The 18739-nt window shown below is 24.2% G+C and overlaps 1 protein-coding gene across 3 annotated transcripts; it reads right to left on the minus strand.

Annotated features, from left to right (window-relative positions):
• Positions 1-439: 439 nt before the first annotated feature.
• On the minus strand, positions 440-10449 carry LOC145842404 (nicotinamidase-like). 3 transcript variants are annotated; one of them, XM_082949837.1, is made up of 8 exons: positions 10326-10449; positions 8202-8344; positions 8130-8143; positions 7680-7801; positions 6166-6259; positions 4024-4136; positions 3033-3137; positions 440-595 (listed from the first exon to the last, which is right to left on the minus strand). In XM_082949837.1, the coding sequence occupies exons 1-8, from the start codon at positions 10410-10412 to the stop codon at positions 512-514; spliced, it is 762 nt and encodes a 253-aa protein (XP_082805963.1). In that variant the 5' UTR covers positions 10413-10449; the 3' UTR covers positions 440-511. The 3 variants fall into 3 exon arrangements, with proteins under 3 accessions (XP_082805963.1, XP_082805962.1, XP_082805964.1); XM_082949836.1 differs by lacking the exon at positions 8130-8143 and having other exon boundaries at positions 7680-7808; positions 8198-8344; XM_082949838.1 differs by lacking the exons at positions 440-595; positions 8130-8143 and having other exon boundaries at positions 2748-3137; positions 7680-7808; positions 8198-8344.
• Positions 10450-18739: the final 8290 nt, after the last annotated feature.

Raw genomic sequence — 18739 nt, forward strand, 5'->3', positions numbered from 1 at the left:
ATTTTTTTAAATCTCAAATTGATTTGATTCTTTGAAAAACTAATTGATATTTATAACTAAGTTTTACTTTCTATACACCTGTTAATCTGGTTAAAATCATCAATATATAACGTGGCTTAAAAATGGCTACATTGTTTTTATTTTGGAACAAAAGAAACGACACAATTAAGATTAAAATGGATGAAATACAAGAATAAATATTGTACTACAGAATGTGTAAAGTTATATAAAGTAAGTAGAAATAAGAATAAAATGTTTTTTATAAAAAACACAGAAATATAGAATAATTAAGTATAAATTTGTTAATAATTATGTAAGAGGTTAAATATCAAAGTATTACAAAAAATTTTAGATTAGCGAAAAAAAAAATAATGAAATAAATTTGCAAAATATTAAATTGAAACATTTGTTTCTACTTAAAATTCAACTTGATAAAACGCATAAGTAATTTCAAAGTTTTACCAAACTAAATAATGTGCATACTGTAGAAAAACTTTTTTATGTAAAAATTTTAAGAATACTCATCAGCAAATCTGACTGGAGCCTTTTTTTTTCTTTTTGATCTTCTTTTAGGGGGATTTTCAGTTTTTATCATCTTTAATTTTGTTTGTATAACAGTTAGTAAAAGTAGTTAGTCGTTCAAATCTTATCTATTAATTTTATTAGGGTTGCCACTCGTTTTTTTTTTAATTTTCCAGGTTTTCCAAATTTCTTTGGGGTTTTTATAAATACACGTTTTTAGGTCTATTTTTTGTTTAAAGTTAAGTTTAAGACAAGAAACTGTTTTAAATAGTATTAAATCATTAAAAAAATACTCTAAAGCTATTTTAAATGTGTTTTTAATAAAAATATTTTTGATGATGAAAACAAATATTTTGTCTATATCATACATTCTTAGAGTCAAATAGAAATTTTATGACCTAACATGTTAAAAATTTCAGGATTTTATCAATTTTCGTTCAAAATTCCAGATTTTTTTCAAAATTTCTCAAATTCCAGGTTTTCCAGGTTATTTTTGCCTAAATTGCCAGATTCCAGGTAAAGTGGTAACCCTGTTCTATTGAGTTACATATTTTTAAAAAGTTTATAATATATTTAATAAGTTTTTGGTGAGTTGTTATGAACAATTAAACATATTTTATTTTAAAAACTTTCAGGACAACTCTTTTGGAAAGGTCTGTCATATAAACTATGTAGTTAGCACACAATGACAAAATGTTCACAATATAAAATTAAACAATAGTTAAAACCTTTAATTTATTTGCAAATCTAATGTAGATGCTTTTTCTAATAAAGTTAATTACATATTGCAATATATAATGAATTACTTCATGCTTTAAGAAAACTTTTTTTTTAAACCTTAAAGTTAATAAAACATTTTATCAAAAATGATCGAGTTACTTAAACTGTTCTTTTTTCTTAGGCGCAAGCTAATTAGTTATAATTTAGTTGGTAAAATATATTTAAAACATATTAATCGTTAGAACTAAAAAAATTTAATTTATCAATTTAGATAACTTATTTTGGAGAAAATTTGTTTTCAAAAGGGATTTACTTGGAAATTTTATATAAATTACTTATTTTAATCATTGATAAATTACTTTAAAAAAATCATGGTAAATATTCTACTAAATCATCTAAAGTAGTAATTAAATCACAAAACATTTAAGCATTCATGATAAATAATTCTGTTCATTGTACCTTTAAAATTTTTTAATTTCTTTTATTATAAAGTCTTATGCACACAAATGTCAAAAAGTAAACGCAGATTCAACAATGACTAAATTTGAAAATTTTGACGTAGAATGTTTTAAATAAACTAATCTTTTGTTGTGCCTTATAATTAATGGTTTTATTCGTCATTAGCTTTGTATGAAAATTTAATTCTTAAACAAACATTTAACAATGTACTTTCGTTTGACATTAGAAGACAAATAAAAACATGTTTTATTGATGGCTTTTTTTTCATATTTTAAATTATACTTTTGTTAAGTGACAAAAAATTCAAAAGTAACACTTATTTAGCTTATTTCAAAATAAAACTATGATTAAAGTTTTTATCAATCACGATTTTTGTCTAACTTTTTCATAATCAATTTAGCGTATAATCATGCGCTTTAAATAAATATTTCGAACCTTTATTTATAAGTTTTTAGATTTTAAACTTTGATATTTAAAACCAAGTGCCATTGTAAATACCTCTTTTCCAAAGTTTTAACATCTACAAAATATAATAATTTATTAGTGATTTTATTCTAAGTACACATTTTAGTCTTCTACCTTATTGCAATAGTCTTTAGTAATTAATTCAAAAACAATACTATATGTTTATTAATGTGCATTTGTTTGCAGTATATTTATGTGCTAAAAAAAAAACTTTTTAAAATGCACTAAACCTGAAAAAAGAAAGAAAACTATGTTTAAACAACGACTAAAACAATATGAAAATAATAAAACTTAAGCTTAGAAATTTTAGACGTGTAAAAATTACTTAAAAGTAAAAACTAAATTTGTGCATAAGGCTTCATATGGATAAAACTGAATGCAAATGCAATAAAAATAAAGTGTATATTTTAAATGTTTAATATAAACATTTTAACTTTAATGTTGAGCAATATATAAAAACGTGCAACAATAAAGTATTTATAAAATTATGAATAAACAGTTTTTTTTGTTTAAAAGGTATGGCTTTTTGTGAGAATAAAAATTTAACTTTTAATCAAAATTGTATATTACAGACAAAAAAAAGAATAATTATTTTTGTTAATTCTAAAGAAATACTTGATTTTTTCAACACTAGTTGCAAAAAATAAAAATCTAAAATCTTAAGGTGTTGTACTACTAATAAAAAAAAATGAAAAAATACGAATTTATTTCTGTACTAGTTTACTATTTCAAATTGAATAATTGTTTTGAAACTAAGCTAACTATAAAAATCAATGCAAAACAAGTACACAAATCATTGAGTATATTTCATAAAAACAACAATCATACTACTGATAAGTATCTACTCAATTATTTTGTTCACAAACTTTGTGAGAAGTAGTAAGATTGACACCAATTTGTTGCCAATTTTCAATCGTGCTTTTTATTGACTCTTCAGCAACTCCAGCTATGGCGTCCAATATCACATTTGTCTGTTGAATTTAAATAGAAAAAATTTTTTTATATATGTTTTTATATATGGATTTTTTTTTTCTTACTTAATTGTTCTTAAAAATGTCTAGTTAGAAGAAATAGTTGAAATAGTTTAAAACAGAGTCGACAATAATTGAAGCAAAACAACCTATCTGATTGACCAAAAGTAAGAGTTTATAAAAAAAGTGAAAAACATAACATCACAAAATTAAAGTATCAATAATGGAGCTTGAATACCTTGAAAAACCATGATAAAAAAGCACATGTCTAGAAGAACATACACACTTTTAAAAAATTGGTTTTCAAGACAAAAACTCAAGCCAAATTTCAAGGAAAACTATTTAGATTAGCATGAACTTTGCAAAAAACAAAACAAACAAGCCTGAGTTTTTAAACAACCTGAAAAAAAATAGCCTGATCTGGGCTGAAAGTTTGGGAGATCTGTTATATAAAATAAGTGGCTTGAAATTAATCTAAGAGCAAAAATCATGCTCACTTTGAAGAGGTAGATTGAAATTTAGCAGTTTAAAAGAAAAGTAGCCTGTCTGTAAGAAGTTAATCTATTTTGTGATAATGGTGTTTTAACTTTAAGTGAAAAGTCTTAGCAATAAACAAGACCCCTTTGTATTTGATGTTTATTTTTTAAACAAAATCGACATTTTATTTCACCTTAGAGCTGCTAAAATTTTTTACTAACTTTTCGATATGCTTTTATAAATTTTTTTATCTTAACTTGTATCTCTACAGTATAAATACATGTTTAAAGTTAAAACCTATCTTTTTTTTGAATTTTTTATGCTTAATTTTCTAAAATACACGTATTTCTATCAAAATGTATATTATTAATAAAACAAATTAAATTAAAGTACAAATTAATAATCAAACCTTGAAACCAATTTGATTGCTGTCAATTGCAGTGAAATTAACACAAACATCAGTAGCTACTCCACAAATAAAAGTTTCATCAATATTGTGTTGCTTCATTACTTGTTGTAACTCTGTTTATACATAAAATTTTATTAAAAAATTCAAATATAAAAGTTTCATAAATATTATGTTGCTTCATTACTTGTTGTAACTCTGTTTATAATAAATATATTAATAAACTAGTACGCATTTAAAAGTTTCATCAATTTTATGTTGCTTCATTACTTGTTGTAACTCTGCTTATAATAAATATATTAATAAATTAGTTAACAAATAAAAGTTTCATCAATATTGTGTTGCTTCATTACTTGTTGTAACTCTGTTTATAATAAATATATTAATAAACTAGTTAACAAATAAAAGTTTCATCAATATTATGTTGTTTCATTACTTGTTGTAACTCTGTTTATATTAAATATATTAATAAATTAGTTAACAAATAAAAGTTTCATCAATATTATGTTGTTTCATTACTTGTTGTAACTCTGTTTATAATAAATATATTAATAAATTAGTACACATATCAGGGTTGCCACTCGTTTTTTGAAATTTTTTTTCAGGTATACCAAATTTCTTCCAGGTTTTTAAAAGTAAACAGTTTTGGGTCTATTTTTAGTTTTAAGTTAATTTCTATAAAAGAAACTGTGTTAAATAGTACAAAATCATTTAAAAGATGCTGTGAAGTTACTTTAAATGTGTTTTTTAATAAAAGATTTTTTGATGATGACAAAAAAATCTTATTTATATGATAGATTTTTTGTGTCAAATTTAAATTTCAGTACTAATTGAAAATGTTAAAATTATTAAAAATTTGAGGTTTTTCCAGGTTTTTTGATCAAAATTCAGATTTTTCAAGGTTTTTCCAGGTTTCCAGGTAAAGTGGCAACCCTGAAATATAAAAGTTTCATCAATGTTATGCTGTTTCATTACTTGTTGTAACTCTGTTTATATTAAATATATTTAAAAATAATATAAAATTGTATAAAAGTTTTATAAAAACAATGTTGTTTCATTACTGATTGTGGTTTTGTACAAAAAAAGTGTTGTTATAAAAAATCCACAAGAAAACTAAAATCATCAAAACTATGCTTGATTACTTATTATTTTGTTACTAAGCTGCTTGTTATAAATATATACTATTTTTATCATACTACTGAACTTTTAAAAACTTTTTGTGGTATGGATTAAAGACTATTATAAAAGTTGAGTTTTGAACAAGTAAAATAACTGCATAATAGGTTGCTCTACACATCAAATGGCCAATTTAAAAAGAAGATCACTTATTTTTACAATAATTAACATTATTTACAAGCTTGGAGATATATTGTGAAACAATTTTTATAAATAAGACAGTTTCAATTAACTTATAAAATATAGTCAGTTTTGTAAAAACATCCATAATAAGTTATAAACCAAGAATATTCAATGGCTGATTTTTTTTTAATTTGAAAAAATATTCGCTAAAAATTTATCTTCTCCCTCATTTTAAAACATTTTAATTGTAATTTCAGATTTTAATTGTAATTTCAGAAACAGTAAGTATAGTAGTAATGAGCATAAAACTTATTTTACTTACATAGGAAATTTTTAGGAGTAGTAGAAATATTTCTAAGTTAAGTTTCTTGTTTGTTTGTCTTAATTTGTTTTCAGAAATGACTTTTATAACTTAAATTAAAGCATAGCATCTTTAAATAAAAACAAGTAATCAGTAATAAACTGAGTTTTAGTAGTAACAAAATTGACATTAAATAGTTTGATGTAAATAAACTTTTTTCACCAGAAGTTTACTGTGCACAACTCTTCAAAATTTTTAAAACCATTTAATTGGATCAAAAAAATTAATAAACAACAATAGAAAGTAAGTTCTTATTTCAATAATTTTGAGAATATCATTTATGTACATACATATATATATATATACATAAGCTCTGTAAAAACTAATAAAAAATTAGGCTTTAGTTTTTTGTAAGGAAAACATTAAGACACAGTTAAGTCTTAAGTTAATTAACAGTGATCATTATATTTTTAGGTATTTTAAATGAGAAAACTCAAAAATACTTTAAAATTCACACTTTCAATTTAATGTATACAACAATTTACCTGTTTCATTAAGTTTGTCGTTGTCATAGAAGGCAGAATAAGAATCAACTTCTACGTTTTGACCTTTCAGTATGTTCACTGCGTTTTCTGCTACCTTAAAACCAAATTTTAATGAAAGTTGCTTAAAATAAAGTCTTGTTTGTCAAAATTTATAAAAACCAGCAAGTGATATACTTAGTTGAACAGTGTAATAAATAATACAAATAAAAAGTTTAAAATTAATGCTCAAATTTGGTGCATATTTATAACGCAAGTAAATTTTTTATATTAAATAAAACATTCACTAGTCACTTAGGGTGTTTAATGTGTAATAGTGGTTGATTTTGAGCAAAAGCTTCATTTAATAACTTGGCTAAATACTCGAATTTAATATTAATACCAAAATAAATATCTGTGAACCATTTTGTGCATTATATGATAAAATTTTAACAAAAGTACTATAAAAATAAAACTACATATATTTTTCATCGGATAATCTTGTTGTCATAAAAAGTTATTTTATACTTCCAAATAATAACTAATTTCAATTAATCAAAAACAGTCAAAAAAAGAGTTTTTTTACCACCATAATATTTAAATTTTACTCTATTTATAAAACCTGAGTATAAAATTATACTTGATAAAGTACCACACTAGTAGCTTTAAAACGTTTGAAAAAAGTTCTAAAACTTTAACATGATTGGTTGAAAAAACGTGAACAGACTAATCACACAACTTAAAAAAACATTCAGCTTAGATTTTAGAAACATATTAAAAAAAAACTTATTCTTAGATAGAATTCTGAAAATGAAGACTACCAAGTAAACATATTTTTACAACTCATGAAATTTTATATTTATTGTTGTAAGGCAGTTGATAACATTAGCAAAGATGTTTCTAAAAAAGTTCAAGAAAAAACTTAATTTACTCAATTTTTAGTTAATTTTAAAGCATAGTAAATTTTTTTATTCAAGTGTTACTAAAAAGTTCCAACTTTTTAACTTACAAAATTACCAATAAACTTTAACCAAATAAAACTTTAAAAATAAGTTATATCAGCTATTAACTCAACAGCAGTTACAGTTTTAAATATAAAATCTAATTTTTATAAAAAAAATATATATTACAGCCTAGTAACTACACATTTTATTGAAAAAACAATTTTCTTTTTAAAATTTAGTCTAATAGCTATTCTGTTTAGTGTTAGACAAAAATGTTGAAAAAACAAAATAGTATTATAAAAGCAAACAATTATATCTTCCCGCAGTTTAGCACTATTGTATAACGCTTGAATAAAAATTAGATTAATAGAAAAAATAGTATACAAAAACATAAAAAACAAACAACAATATCTTTCTGCAGCTTAGTACCGTTGCTATTTTGTATACAATATGAATATAAGTTATATAAACATTGATAATATAAAACAAACAATTATATTTATTTTTAGTTTAGCACCCTCACTATTTTGTATACAATGTGGATTTAAATTAGGTAAATATTAATCAGATAAATAATATATAAAACAAACAAACAATGATATCTTTCTGCAGTTTAGCACCATCGCTATTCTGTATACAATGTGGTGGCCACACTACTTGCTCTCTTCTGCTGCCATTTATATCAAATATCACTTTGTCACGCACTTCTGCTATGTCTGTTACCTGAAATGAAATATTTTAACAGCTTATCTTTATTGTTAGAAAAAAAAACTGTATGTAACAAATATTTAACCAATATTTTACAAGTATGTAGTATTTTTCTGCTATATTGGTTAACTGTTATAGAAAAAATATTAAAATTATTTAGTATAAAAATTAAATATAGTATTTTATAAGTTTTGTACTTTTATACTTAAATTTAAACACTTTATAGTGGTTTACAGCTTTATTCAAACTAAAACAATTTAAAATATTTGCAAACTGTTGATAAAGTTTGCTACTAAAACAGAATAGTAGTTGTAAAAATTTAAACACAAAATTTACCTAGATGCAATCTACTAATAGTAAAAAACTTGGGTAGTTCAATTTATGAACAAATAAATCAAACTAACTTGCGAATCAGGATGTTTTTTAAACTTGTGGGCATTGGTGACAAATGAAATATGTTCATTGGGGTGCCAATCAAATGTGTACACAACAAGGTCCCATTTGCATTCTTTGATCAATTTGTTGATAACTGGCACCAATGTAACTCCATCCTGTTAAAAAGTTAAGCTGTAAACTTTATTCTAATCTTCTTTATAAAATTAATGATCAGACTGTCAACTCTTTTTCTTGAAGTTTATTATTTACTATGAAGTTCCCTAAATACTTTTAAATAAATAAAAATAAACCAAGCAATTACGAGTAAAGTTAATTTGTTAGGTTTTGCATAAATAGACTATAGTTAAAGTGACAAAAAAAAAATTATGAAAGTGAAAATAATCTTTATCAAGGGAAATCAGAAAAAAATTGTATATACTTCTTGTACATACAAACTTCTTATACAAAGATGCCTTACTATTTTGGAAAACAAAACAAGTAAGTACTTTTATTAGCCATAAAGTTTTACAAAACAAACTTGAAAAATTAAAATTAGAAACAATCATGATTGCAGTAAAAGTTTTATAAAAATTTCAACCAAAACCAGTTACTATTAAAACTTGGTATTTTAAAATATATCTAAAACCAAAACTGTAGTACATAATAAGTAATTAAAGTGTTGAAACAGTCTTAGCAATTAAATATAAAAATTGATAACAACTAGTATAATATTACAACTACAATATTACTTTACTGTAGTTTCTTTAGATATTTACAAGAATAATACAGTCTGTGTCTGTGAAACTTTCTTATACAAAGTAATTTAAGAATAACAATTAAACAACTTATAAAAGTTTTTAAATAGCTGTTTTTGTACCATTTAAAAATCATTTTCTGTCTAGGAATAAAAATAAATAAAAGAGAAAGTTATATACTGCTTAAAAATTAAAAATAGTTTTACAATTTTGTACATAGTATTTTGTTAGTAAATTGAATAGTTTAATTTTTTCAAAGTTAAATGAAATTGAAAACTTCTTACAAATATAACATTCAATATTGCTACATCTGCCCTTCTGACTAAGAGCATTGCCTATTCTATGTTAAAATATACAAATTAAGAAAGAAAGAAAGAAAAAATTGAATACTTAAAACCATGGACAGTGGAGAAAGACCTTTTTGTCAGCAAGTTAAAAGTTGATTTATAAACAATGTTTTGAACTCCTTTAGTTTTACAGAAGAAAAAAACTTATGATAAATTAAAAAAAATTGTTAAGCAAATAACATTTAAGTAAAATAACAAAACTAAAAGACTACAATTTTTTTTTGGTACAAAAATTTAATACTTACTCTTTCCTCTACAAATATAAACGTTTTTTGAAAGTCAAGCAAGCAATTTGTCATCACCTGTAATTCTACCTCCCCCTTTAAAATTAACACTGAACCAACAAAAAACTATATTTTTAAGTGAAAAAAAATCAAAAATCCCCTGGTGACACTTCATTTGGCAAACACTCACAAGGTTAAAATCTCAACACTAAAAACCACAAAGTGTAAGAAAATCATAAAGCTCAAAACCCTAAGCAAGTATCTGCCGAAATTAAAACAAAAACAATCCAATGATTTGATCACTGCCACTAGTATGAACTCACAATCAGCTGTTGCAAACTCAAACAAACCAGAATCTAACTAAAATTATTAAGTTGTTAAGTTATTAACACACTCACTTTTCCCCAGAAAACGTTTATCGTTGCAAGGGGTAGAGTTTGAGACTGATGTTTTTTTACCATAAAAAAAAAAAAAAAGTTCTGTAAAATTTAAAATTAAGAAATACTGTAGGTAAGAAACAAACAAATATTGCTTGTATTTAAAAAATATATATCAATAATAAAATCAATAAAGGAATATCATATGTATTTGTTAGTATTAAATTGACGTTAAACTTAAAAAATAAAATAAATATAAACAATAAAAAAACTGTATTAACATTAAACTTTTAGCTCTAACTTAAAATAAAAATAAAATAAATAGTTATAAAATGAACTATTTTTAACCTAACACAGTAATAAAACAAACAAAATAAATTAACAATAAATATAATTTATCTTAATATTTTATAACAATCACTCTTTCAAATGAAAAAAAACTCAAATTACAAACCTGTTTAGCAGGGCACCCACTCAATGCAAGGGTTCCAGTCAAGAAGTCATTTTGCATGTCCACAACAATAAGTGCCCTTTTACCCATATTTATTGCTTTTTATAAAATATGTTTATCTGTAACTTTTGTGAGTTCATTGAAGTGTAATAAAAAGTAGTAGCCCAGGATACAAAATCCCCTAACTTTAGACTATTTTGACTAGTAGCAAGGCTCTTTGAAAATTTTTTTGAGTAAAAAACAATACTTGACTTTAAAAAACAACAACAAAAATGAAACTTCAAAAAATTAACGACTAGTTCTCTTTATACATTTTATTCTTTTTAAATTGATTAGTATGCTTTATTTAATTTCAAAATTTCAACATTTAAAACAAATTTTAAAACTACGATCTAGGGTTGCGATAATTTTTTGTAAGTGTAGCCTAATTGCCTTGTTTTCTTACTTTTATACAGTTGTATTTGTTACTAAGAAGTAAAGAGAAACTACTAAAAGTTACAGGATGACTAGGTAAGATATAGTCTTATTTTATTATTAACGGCCCAGATTTAAAAATAAATTTAATGTGGCAGTTCACTTGTAGCCACAAAAGTAACATGCTTAAAACAACATAAACTGTCTTCAGAATTTTTTTAATATCAAATTTTTGAAAGCTCTAAAAAAACAGTATTTCAAAAGATAATTTTAACAAAACTAAGTCTATAAACGTTTTATGTCTTTATTTTTAGCCTAACGTTACTATATTATGTATTTATTAAAAAAAATGATAACATTTATAAACAAATTGTCATATCAATTTTACTTAGAGAAAGTTTGACTAACGCTATGTATACAAAAGCTTGTGTAGTAGTAATTTAAAAAAATTCAGATGGTTCTAATAAAAGAACCTTATTCAATGCAACAGAGTGAAACAACAATACTTGTTTATTATAGCTAAAGCATAAATTCGTTAATGTAAGATTTTAATTAAATTATAAACTGATTTATCTTGATACATAAAAGCTTAGTTAACACAACAATGTTGTAAATTTTGAATTATAACAGACTTTTCTAATAGTAATACAAAAAATTAAATGCTGTTCTTTGAACAGCAAAAGCTAAAAACTTGTAAACTTAATACAAGTACTAAATAAACTTAAATTAAAAAATTCTATACCTTACAGTTTTTGTAAGAAAAACTACTTTTAAACTAGTTATGTTACTAGTTACTACTTTAATAATTATGTAATTTGTTAAAAAAAACTAAAGTTTCTGTTTTTTTTAACAAATTACATAATTATTAAACTTATATTGTTGCACAATTACTTTAAAAACAACTCAATTTGATATTTAACAACTAAAGTTTTACATAACTTACAGTATAAGCTATGAAAGCTTTAGAAATATATTTAGTAGTACTTGCACATAGTTGGTTTTGTTTAAGTAATAACAATAATATCAGCATTTAACTTTGTTAGTAAATCATTTTTATGAATTTGTTTAAACAGAAACTAGTAAAATTAAAAACTATGTTTATTTGTTTTCAATAAAGTTAGAAACTTAGCACAAAGTGTTTTAATAACTTTTAATGATTTATCAGAAAAAGTAAATAACTAATTTTCTTATTATTAAGTTTGTATGATAAAATAAAATTTTAAAAAGTAATAAATAAATTCAACATTAATTACTCATAGTACTAAATTCAAAGAGCAAAATATAATTGTAAGTTTATTGTCATACGAAGGACCCAGGCATCAAAACCTAGCCACTTATTCAGAAAGACATACAACAAAAAGACAAAAATAAACCAAAATTGTACATTAAAAATGAAAAAAAACTGAGTTTAACTAATTAAAGTTTAAAATTAACATAAAAACACAAAAATTATAACACGTAATTTATAATACCGGTGCTTCCGAAAAGAGAACAACAATATCCTACTCCAACTTCACCCGAACAAATGGTTTCACTCCAAAACTGGTTTCACTTTCATTCGAACAACTGGCTTCACATTATTCGAACAACTGGTTCAGTCTTCATTTGAGTAACTGGTTTAACTTTTATCCATACAACTTGTTTTACTTGTATTCGTATAACTAGAACCGCTTTTATCTGAACAACGTGTTTCACTTTGGTTAGGAGAGCCTGCTACATATTTACTTTCAAATCTTTAATACTCAGATAACTCAGCGTTTGTTGGACTTTCGTAGTAGCTGATAAATGTTGAGAACACTGACTATAAACAAAACTTAAAAACCCAAGGCCCCAAGCACTTTAACAGGCCAATTAACTATGTATTAAGGAACAGGTTTTGTTATACACAGAGGAAAGGCGCCGCTAATAAAATAAAGCTATAGGTTAAACCAAATTAGACAAACACAACCAGTGGTTAATGAAGAATTAACAAAAAAAAAATTACTTATGAATTTTTCTGACAAAATATTTATTTAAATCAAACTTTTTTAACCTTAACCGAAAATGCTAAACTTTTTTACAAGAAACTAATTCGTTTGGAAGCTTGTTCCATAATTCAACTGAACAATAAAAAAAAGAATTATGCCAAACACTATTATTGAAATTATGTCTGCATGTAATTTTCTGTTGTTACTTATCAGTAAATAAGTACATTTATGATGTTCAAAAGTAGACTGTAAATTAATTGTAGTTTCACTATTAATTAGTTTGAAAAAAGTAATTAAGTCAAACTCAATCCTTCTATACTCTAATGAATTAATACCAAGTTTTGAGAGTCTCTCAAAATAAGATGTGTATGAAATGTTGCAACGGTTGAAGACTATTCTTGTATATTTTTTTTGAATGGATTCAAGATGGTTAATATCTTTCTTCAAGTATAGAGACCAAATTGGTGTGTTGTATTCTAACTTAGGACGAATGTAAACGAGATAAATTTTTCTTAGAATGTTTATATCTGTAGATTTAAAACTCTTTAAAACTTGAAAACAAATAGTTGATGCAATTTGATAAACGTAATTGATATGGTGGTTTCATTTTAGATTTTCAGCAATAAAAATTCCCAGATCTTTCAACACTTTAGTTGAAGGTAACCAACCTTATGTTGTTTATTCTAAATTCAGAAGTGATACTAGATGTATTTTTTTGAATGTTTAGAACCTGAAATTTACTAGGATTTAAAACTAGTTTTCTTTCTTTTAGCCAATGATAAATTTTATCCAAAGATTTTTGTAGAATTGTGTTAGAATGGCTAAAATTTTTTGTATCGTCTGCAAAGAGATTTATGTTGCTATCAACATCTACTTCTAAAGCTATATCATTGATATAAATTATAAATAAAAGTGGGCCAATAACAATTCCTTGAGGCACTCCACTGAAAGCAGGTAAAGACTCTGAAAAAGTGTTACCAATAACTACTTTTTGGGTTCTGTTTTTAAGAAACTCTTTTAACCAGCTAGCTAGACTTTTATGAATTTTGTATTAAGTTAAAGTCTTTATTAGTTTAAAATGGGATACAGAGTCAAAAGCCTTTTGAATGTCTGTGTAAATAACTTTAGTTGACTTATTGCTTAGAAATGAAACCAACCATGAGTGTAAGCAATTCAACAGTTGATAACTAGATGATCGATTAGGTAGAAAACCAAACTGTTTATGTGAAATTAGCTTATTTAAAAAAAGATGATCAAGTATTTTTAGAGAAATTATATGTTCGAAAATTCTACAAAAACTGCTTGTCAAAGAAATGGGTCGGTAGTTAAAAGGGGTGTACTTACTACCTTTATTGTGCACTGGTATGACATATGAGACTTTCCACTGGTTTGGTACAGAGGATGCAGCTAGTGAACAATTAAAAATTAGTAAAATTGGAAGAATTAGGGAATAAACAGTACGTTTAATAAAATATGAAGGAATGTTTTCAGGCGTTCTGATTATTTTATCTTTTAAATGATTAACAGACTTAATTATTTCATCATTGCTTATGAAGAAGTTTTTCATTTCTAAACACTTTTTACTAACAAGTTTAAAATTTTTGTCATCACAATCTTTAATAAATACCTTTTGAAAGGACTTGTTAAAAAAAGAGGCTTTATCAAGTTCTGATATTATTAGAAAATTATTTTCATTAATTAATACAGGTAAAGAAGGTGTTAACTTGAGCTTTTATTTCACAAAGCTGTAGAGTTTTTTTTTGAGTTTGTGTTTTGATAAATATAACTAAATATATGTTTTTAGTAAAAGAAAAAGTTTTGGCTATTAGTATAACTATCAACAACTTTTTTGTCGTAGGTAACAAGTACCAGAATTAAATATCCATATTTTGACTCAATTTAATTCCTAATTAACTTATAAAGCTAAAATTATATTCTACAACACATAGTTTGCTTTTATTTAATACTTACTTAATTTTAGTTATTTTTAAATGGTAGTTTGTTTAAACTCCTTAACCTAAATGAAAAGTCTTTTTAAGGCTGCATACATCAAACACCAGCTAATTATCTAAAAAATTCAGTAAGGAAGCTTAAAGAACTTTTTTCTTAAACTTTAGACAAATGCAAACGGGTCATAAACCAAACAATGGCTAAGTTTTAAGGTAAATGTGGATGTTTTTGAAAAACGAGAGATAGTGAAACCTCTAACATCGATAAAATTAGTTTAGTAAAGGTTTAATTAGAATATTCTTTTAGATTTCCTGCCACAGCTTTTAATTATTTCAAGTTGCACTCAGAAAAAAACTGTACAAATTGTATAGCTTGGTTTCTAAATTACTAGTTATATTTAAATTATAAGTTATTTTTAAAACGTTTAGACAACTTGTATCTTTCAATTATCTTTTCAAATTTTAAGTGTGTGCAAATAAGTTTTTCTTTAATCTACCCATGTAAATTTTGTATAAGCTTTTTTTATCTCTATAGTTTGACTATGTGCACTAGAAATAAAAAAACTATTATTGTGCACTCTGAGCTAATTACAATTTTATAACAGTAGATTAATTCAAGTTTTACGTAAAGGTATGAAACTAGTTTTACTTATACATTTTTAATTCTCTTTGTGGTAAGAGTGTTTAAATTTGTAGAAAACAAGCAGGCTTTTGTACATTTGCATAGTAGTTTTAATCTTCAAATATTCGTTTTTGTGAATAACCAAAAAGTAGCTAACTTTTTTAGCTTAGACAAAATCAATAATAACATTTAAGTTTATCCTAATTTATTATTTTAAACAAAAATTAAATAAGTATTTTTAAAGAAATGCTTTACTTATTTTTTCAATATATAGTGTTTACTTAGTTGTTTCAATTTTTTTGTTCTTGAACTATTTCAAAATTATACAAAATTATTTCGGTCATTTGTTTTTATTTTTAATTTGTTTAGTGTTTTACAACTAAAATATTTTGAAAATACATTTATATACTATCATTTAATTATGTGTAAAAAGTATTTAAGACTTATAATAAAGAAAAAGGTTTGATACTCTGTTAAAAAAAACTAATTGCCAAAAATATTTTACCTTTACATACTATTTTTTTTAACACTTGAATTTTTTTCAAGTCTTAATTTGCAAACAAATTGTTTTAAGAAAACACCTTTTTTAATTGTTGCTAGTATTATAGTCATTAATTTATTTCAAATCGTTCTAATACATTTAAAAAAAGATAATTAAAAAAGTACCTTTTAATAAAAAGTTTTTAAACTTAATAATCTCATAGTTAAGTTTAGTTCAGCAAACTTTCTAGTCAAAAATTAAGAAACACTGACCTTATGTAAATAAATAACGTAGTCCTACAAAAACAGTTTTTATTATAGGTACAAAAATAATAAAGCTGTAAAACAGTTTGATGGTCGAAAAACTTAAATTAGAAAATCAATCTTTGTGATATAAAACTTCGCAAAAGTTCCTTTACAAAAATCTTAACTTTAAATACGTAAACACGTCAATTTTTTTTTTAAATTTCCACATGTATGGCTTGATTTTCCAAGAACTTAGAAACAAAGAACCTCAAGAAGTTAGATAATTTTTCATAGCATTTAATATATATATAAATATAAATTAAAAAATTGTCATTAAAGGTATTGAATTTGTAAATTTTTTAACTTTTGTCATGTAACTTTAAGTCTGTAGTGAAAGATAACTTATAGAGAAAAATTGCCATGCTAAACAAATTTTGAAACTATTTATTACTGTAAGCAAACTTGAAATTTAAATTAGTGCACAAAAAGAAAATTTTAACTTCGCTTTTATTTTGATAGATACCAACAAGAAAACGTAAACAAGAAGTTTAGTTATAGTTATTCGGAAATAATGTTTTTACCTGAACCATCTTAGCAATAAAAATTGCTTTTAGCTAGTTGTTTACATGAAAAATGGTTTGGTCTGGTTTACCGTGATACCAAATGTTTTCTTAAAATAGCATTTGTTTATTACGTTAATAACGCAGGTAAAAATACACACGATGCAACACACTCGTTTTTTTTTTTCAGAAAACGCTGCAAAACGTTGCAAATGACAGAATGACGGATGGTAAATAGCCATAAAAACTTTTAAAAAATTATTGATTTGCTATCTAACTTGTGCCATAGAGACTTTTATTTATAAACTATGTTGTGCTAATTTTCATCATAACTCTGCATGTTACCTGTATAACTCTACAGCTGTTAATAAGTTCGAAAATTGTAATTTAGTTTTATTATCATCTGCTTAGTGGTTACCAGAATTAAAAAAAAACAACTTCGTACAACACTAATACTAACTATAAAAAGCCTTTGAACTGTGAAATATATTTTTTGCAGTTTTTTTTGTAGCTAGTTAGTAATGTCAAAAACTAATTTATTGGTTCTAGCGGTAGTTTGATTAAATCTAAAGTATTCACATTTCTAAACTACAGTTTTGAAGCAGTTTTGATCAGTACAACTACAATACTTCTTCTGGTTATTGTAAACTATAATCACTTTTAATATACAAATTGTTATTGATAAAACTATTTTTCTTGAACTATGAAGTCTTATTCCAGGTTTACTTTAAAGAAAATACAGCAGATTCTATAAAGCATACTCTTAAAGACTTTTTACTTTGCGATGTGCCATATTAAAACTAAATTTTGAAATTATTTGGTGCTTAGAAATTAGCAAACATAATTATGCTATTTTTGTTGTTTACCATTTATGTGTTGCCTTATGAACTTGTATCATTCTGAAGTTATATACAGTAAAGAGTTTTTAGTTATAAGTAAGATAGATTAAAAAAAAATTGTTCAAAAGCAATAAAAATACTTAAACTTTTGACCATGTAATTTTAACAGTGGTTATCCATGTATTATGCAGTCGAAGAAAACTAGTACTACATGTAAGCAATATTAAGTTCTACATTAAATGTAATAAAACGTTTGCAGTAGAGCAGAAGTTATGTTATGGTTTATATCAACAATTCGATCTAATATTATTTAGATTAGTGCTGTTATTTCACTATCATTTTTGTTAGTAAAAGTTATATTAATAAACAAATTTTCTGCAGGCACGTCTACTAACCTTAACAAATTAAATCACTCTCTAGTTCACAATAAAATCAAGTTCGAGTTTTTAAATACTTTTGTGAGTGTGTATATCAATCTTTAGAAACTATTAATTTACATAAAATAAGGAATTTTTGAATAAAAAAGATCTGTACACTTGTTTGTCAAAAATTATTTTTTATTATTAGTTAAAAGTCCTTTTTTACAAGCAACTTAAGTAAAACACTTTCTCAAGTAGTTTAAAAATACCTCAATCACTTTATACTCATATTACATTTTTGGACCAGTTTAACTATGTTTACAATAATAAACATTAATTATAAAAAAGAAATAAACTTAGTACTTTCAACTAAAACCGGACACAAATTTCAAGTTACTTCAAACAGTTTAGTTAGTTTAGTGTCACTTAAGGATATTAATAAGTTTATGAAAATTTTTGGTAAAATGAAGTTTTAAACTAAATTTTTGTTTGGAAAATCGCAATAGACAGTTTCTTGGCGTTTTTAATTAACTTTTATTCAGAATCTGAATGGATAAAAATAATTTATCTACATTGCAGGCAGAAAGACAATACTCGAAAGACTACAAAACTACTTTCGACAAATATAAAAATAAATACGACTAGCTATTTAAAGATAGACTAGAAAATAGTTTGATTTCTTTTTGACATTTTAATTGACTAAATTTAATCTTACCACATAGAGTACTCACTGGCATGAATTAATTCAAATCATGGTAATTAATTTCAGATTTAAAACATAAACTTCTATGTTATTTCTAAGAATAGTGAAGAACTAGGCCAAGGCTAAAAAACTTTAACATTCATTTAAATATTTAAAAAAATCCTGTTCTTGAACCAAATTGGTTATATAAAATAACAAAATGTTGTGACTGGATCAACTAATACCATTCTAGAATACATCTGTCCTGACATATTCAAATATACTAAAACTATCTTGAG

The sequence above is a fragment of the Thalia democratica genome, chromosome 8 (assembly GCF_965202585.1).
Source record: "Thalia democratica chromosome 8, ktThaDemo2.hap1.1, whole genome shotgun sequence".
Classification (NCBI taxonomy): domain Eukaryota; kingdom Metazoa; phylum Chordata; class Thaliacea; order Salpida; family Salpidae; genus Thalia; species Thalia democratica.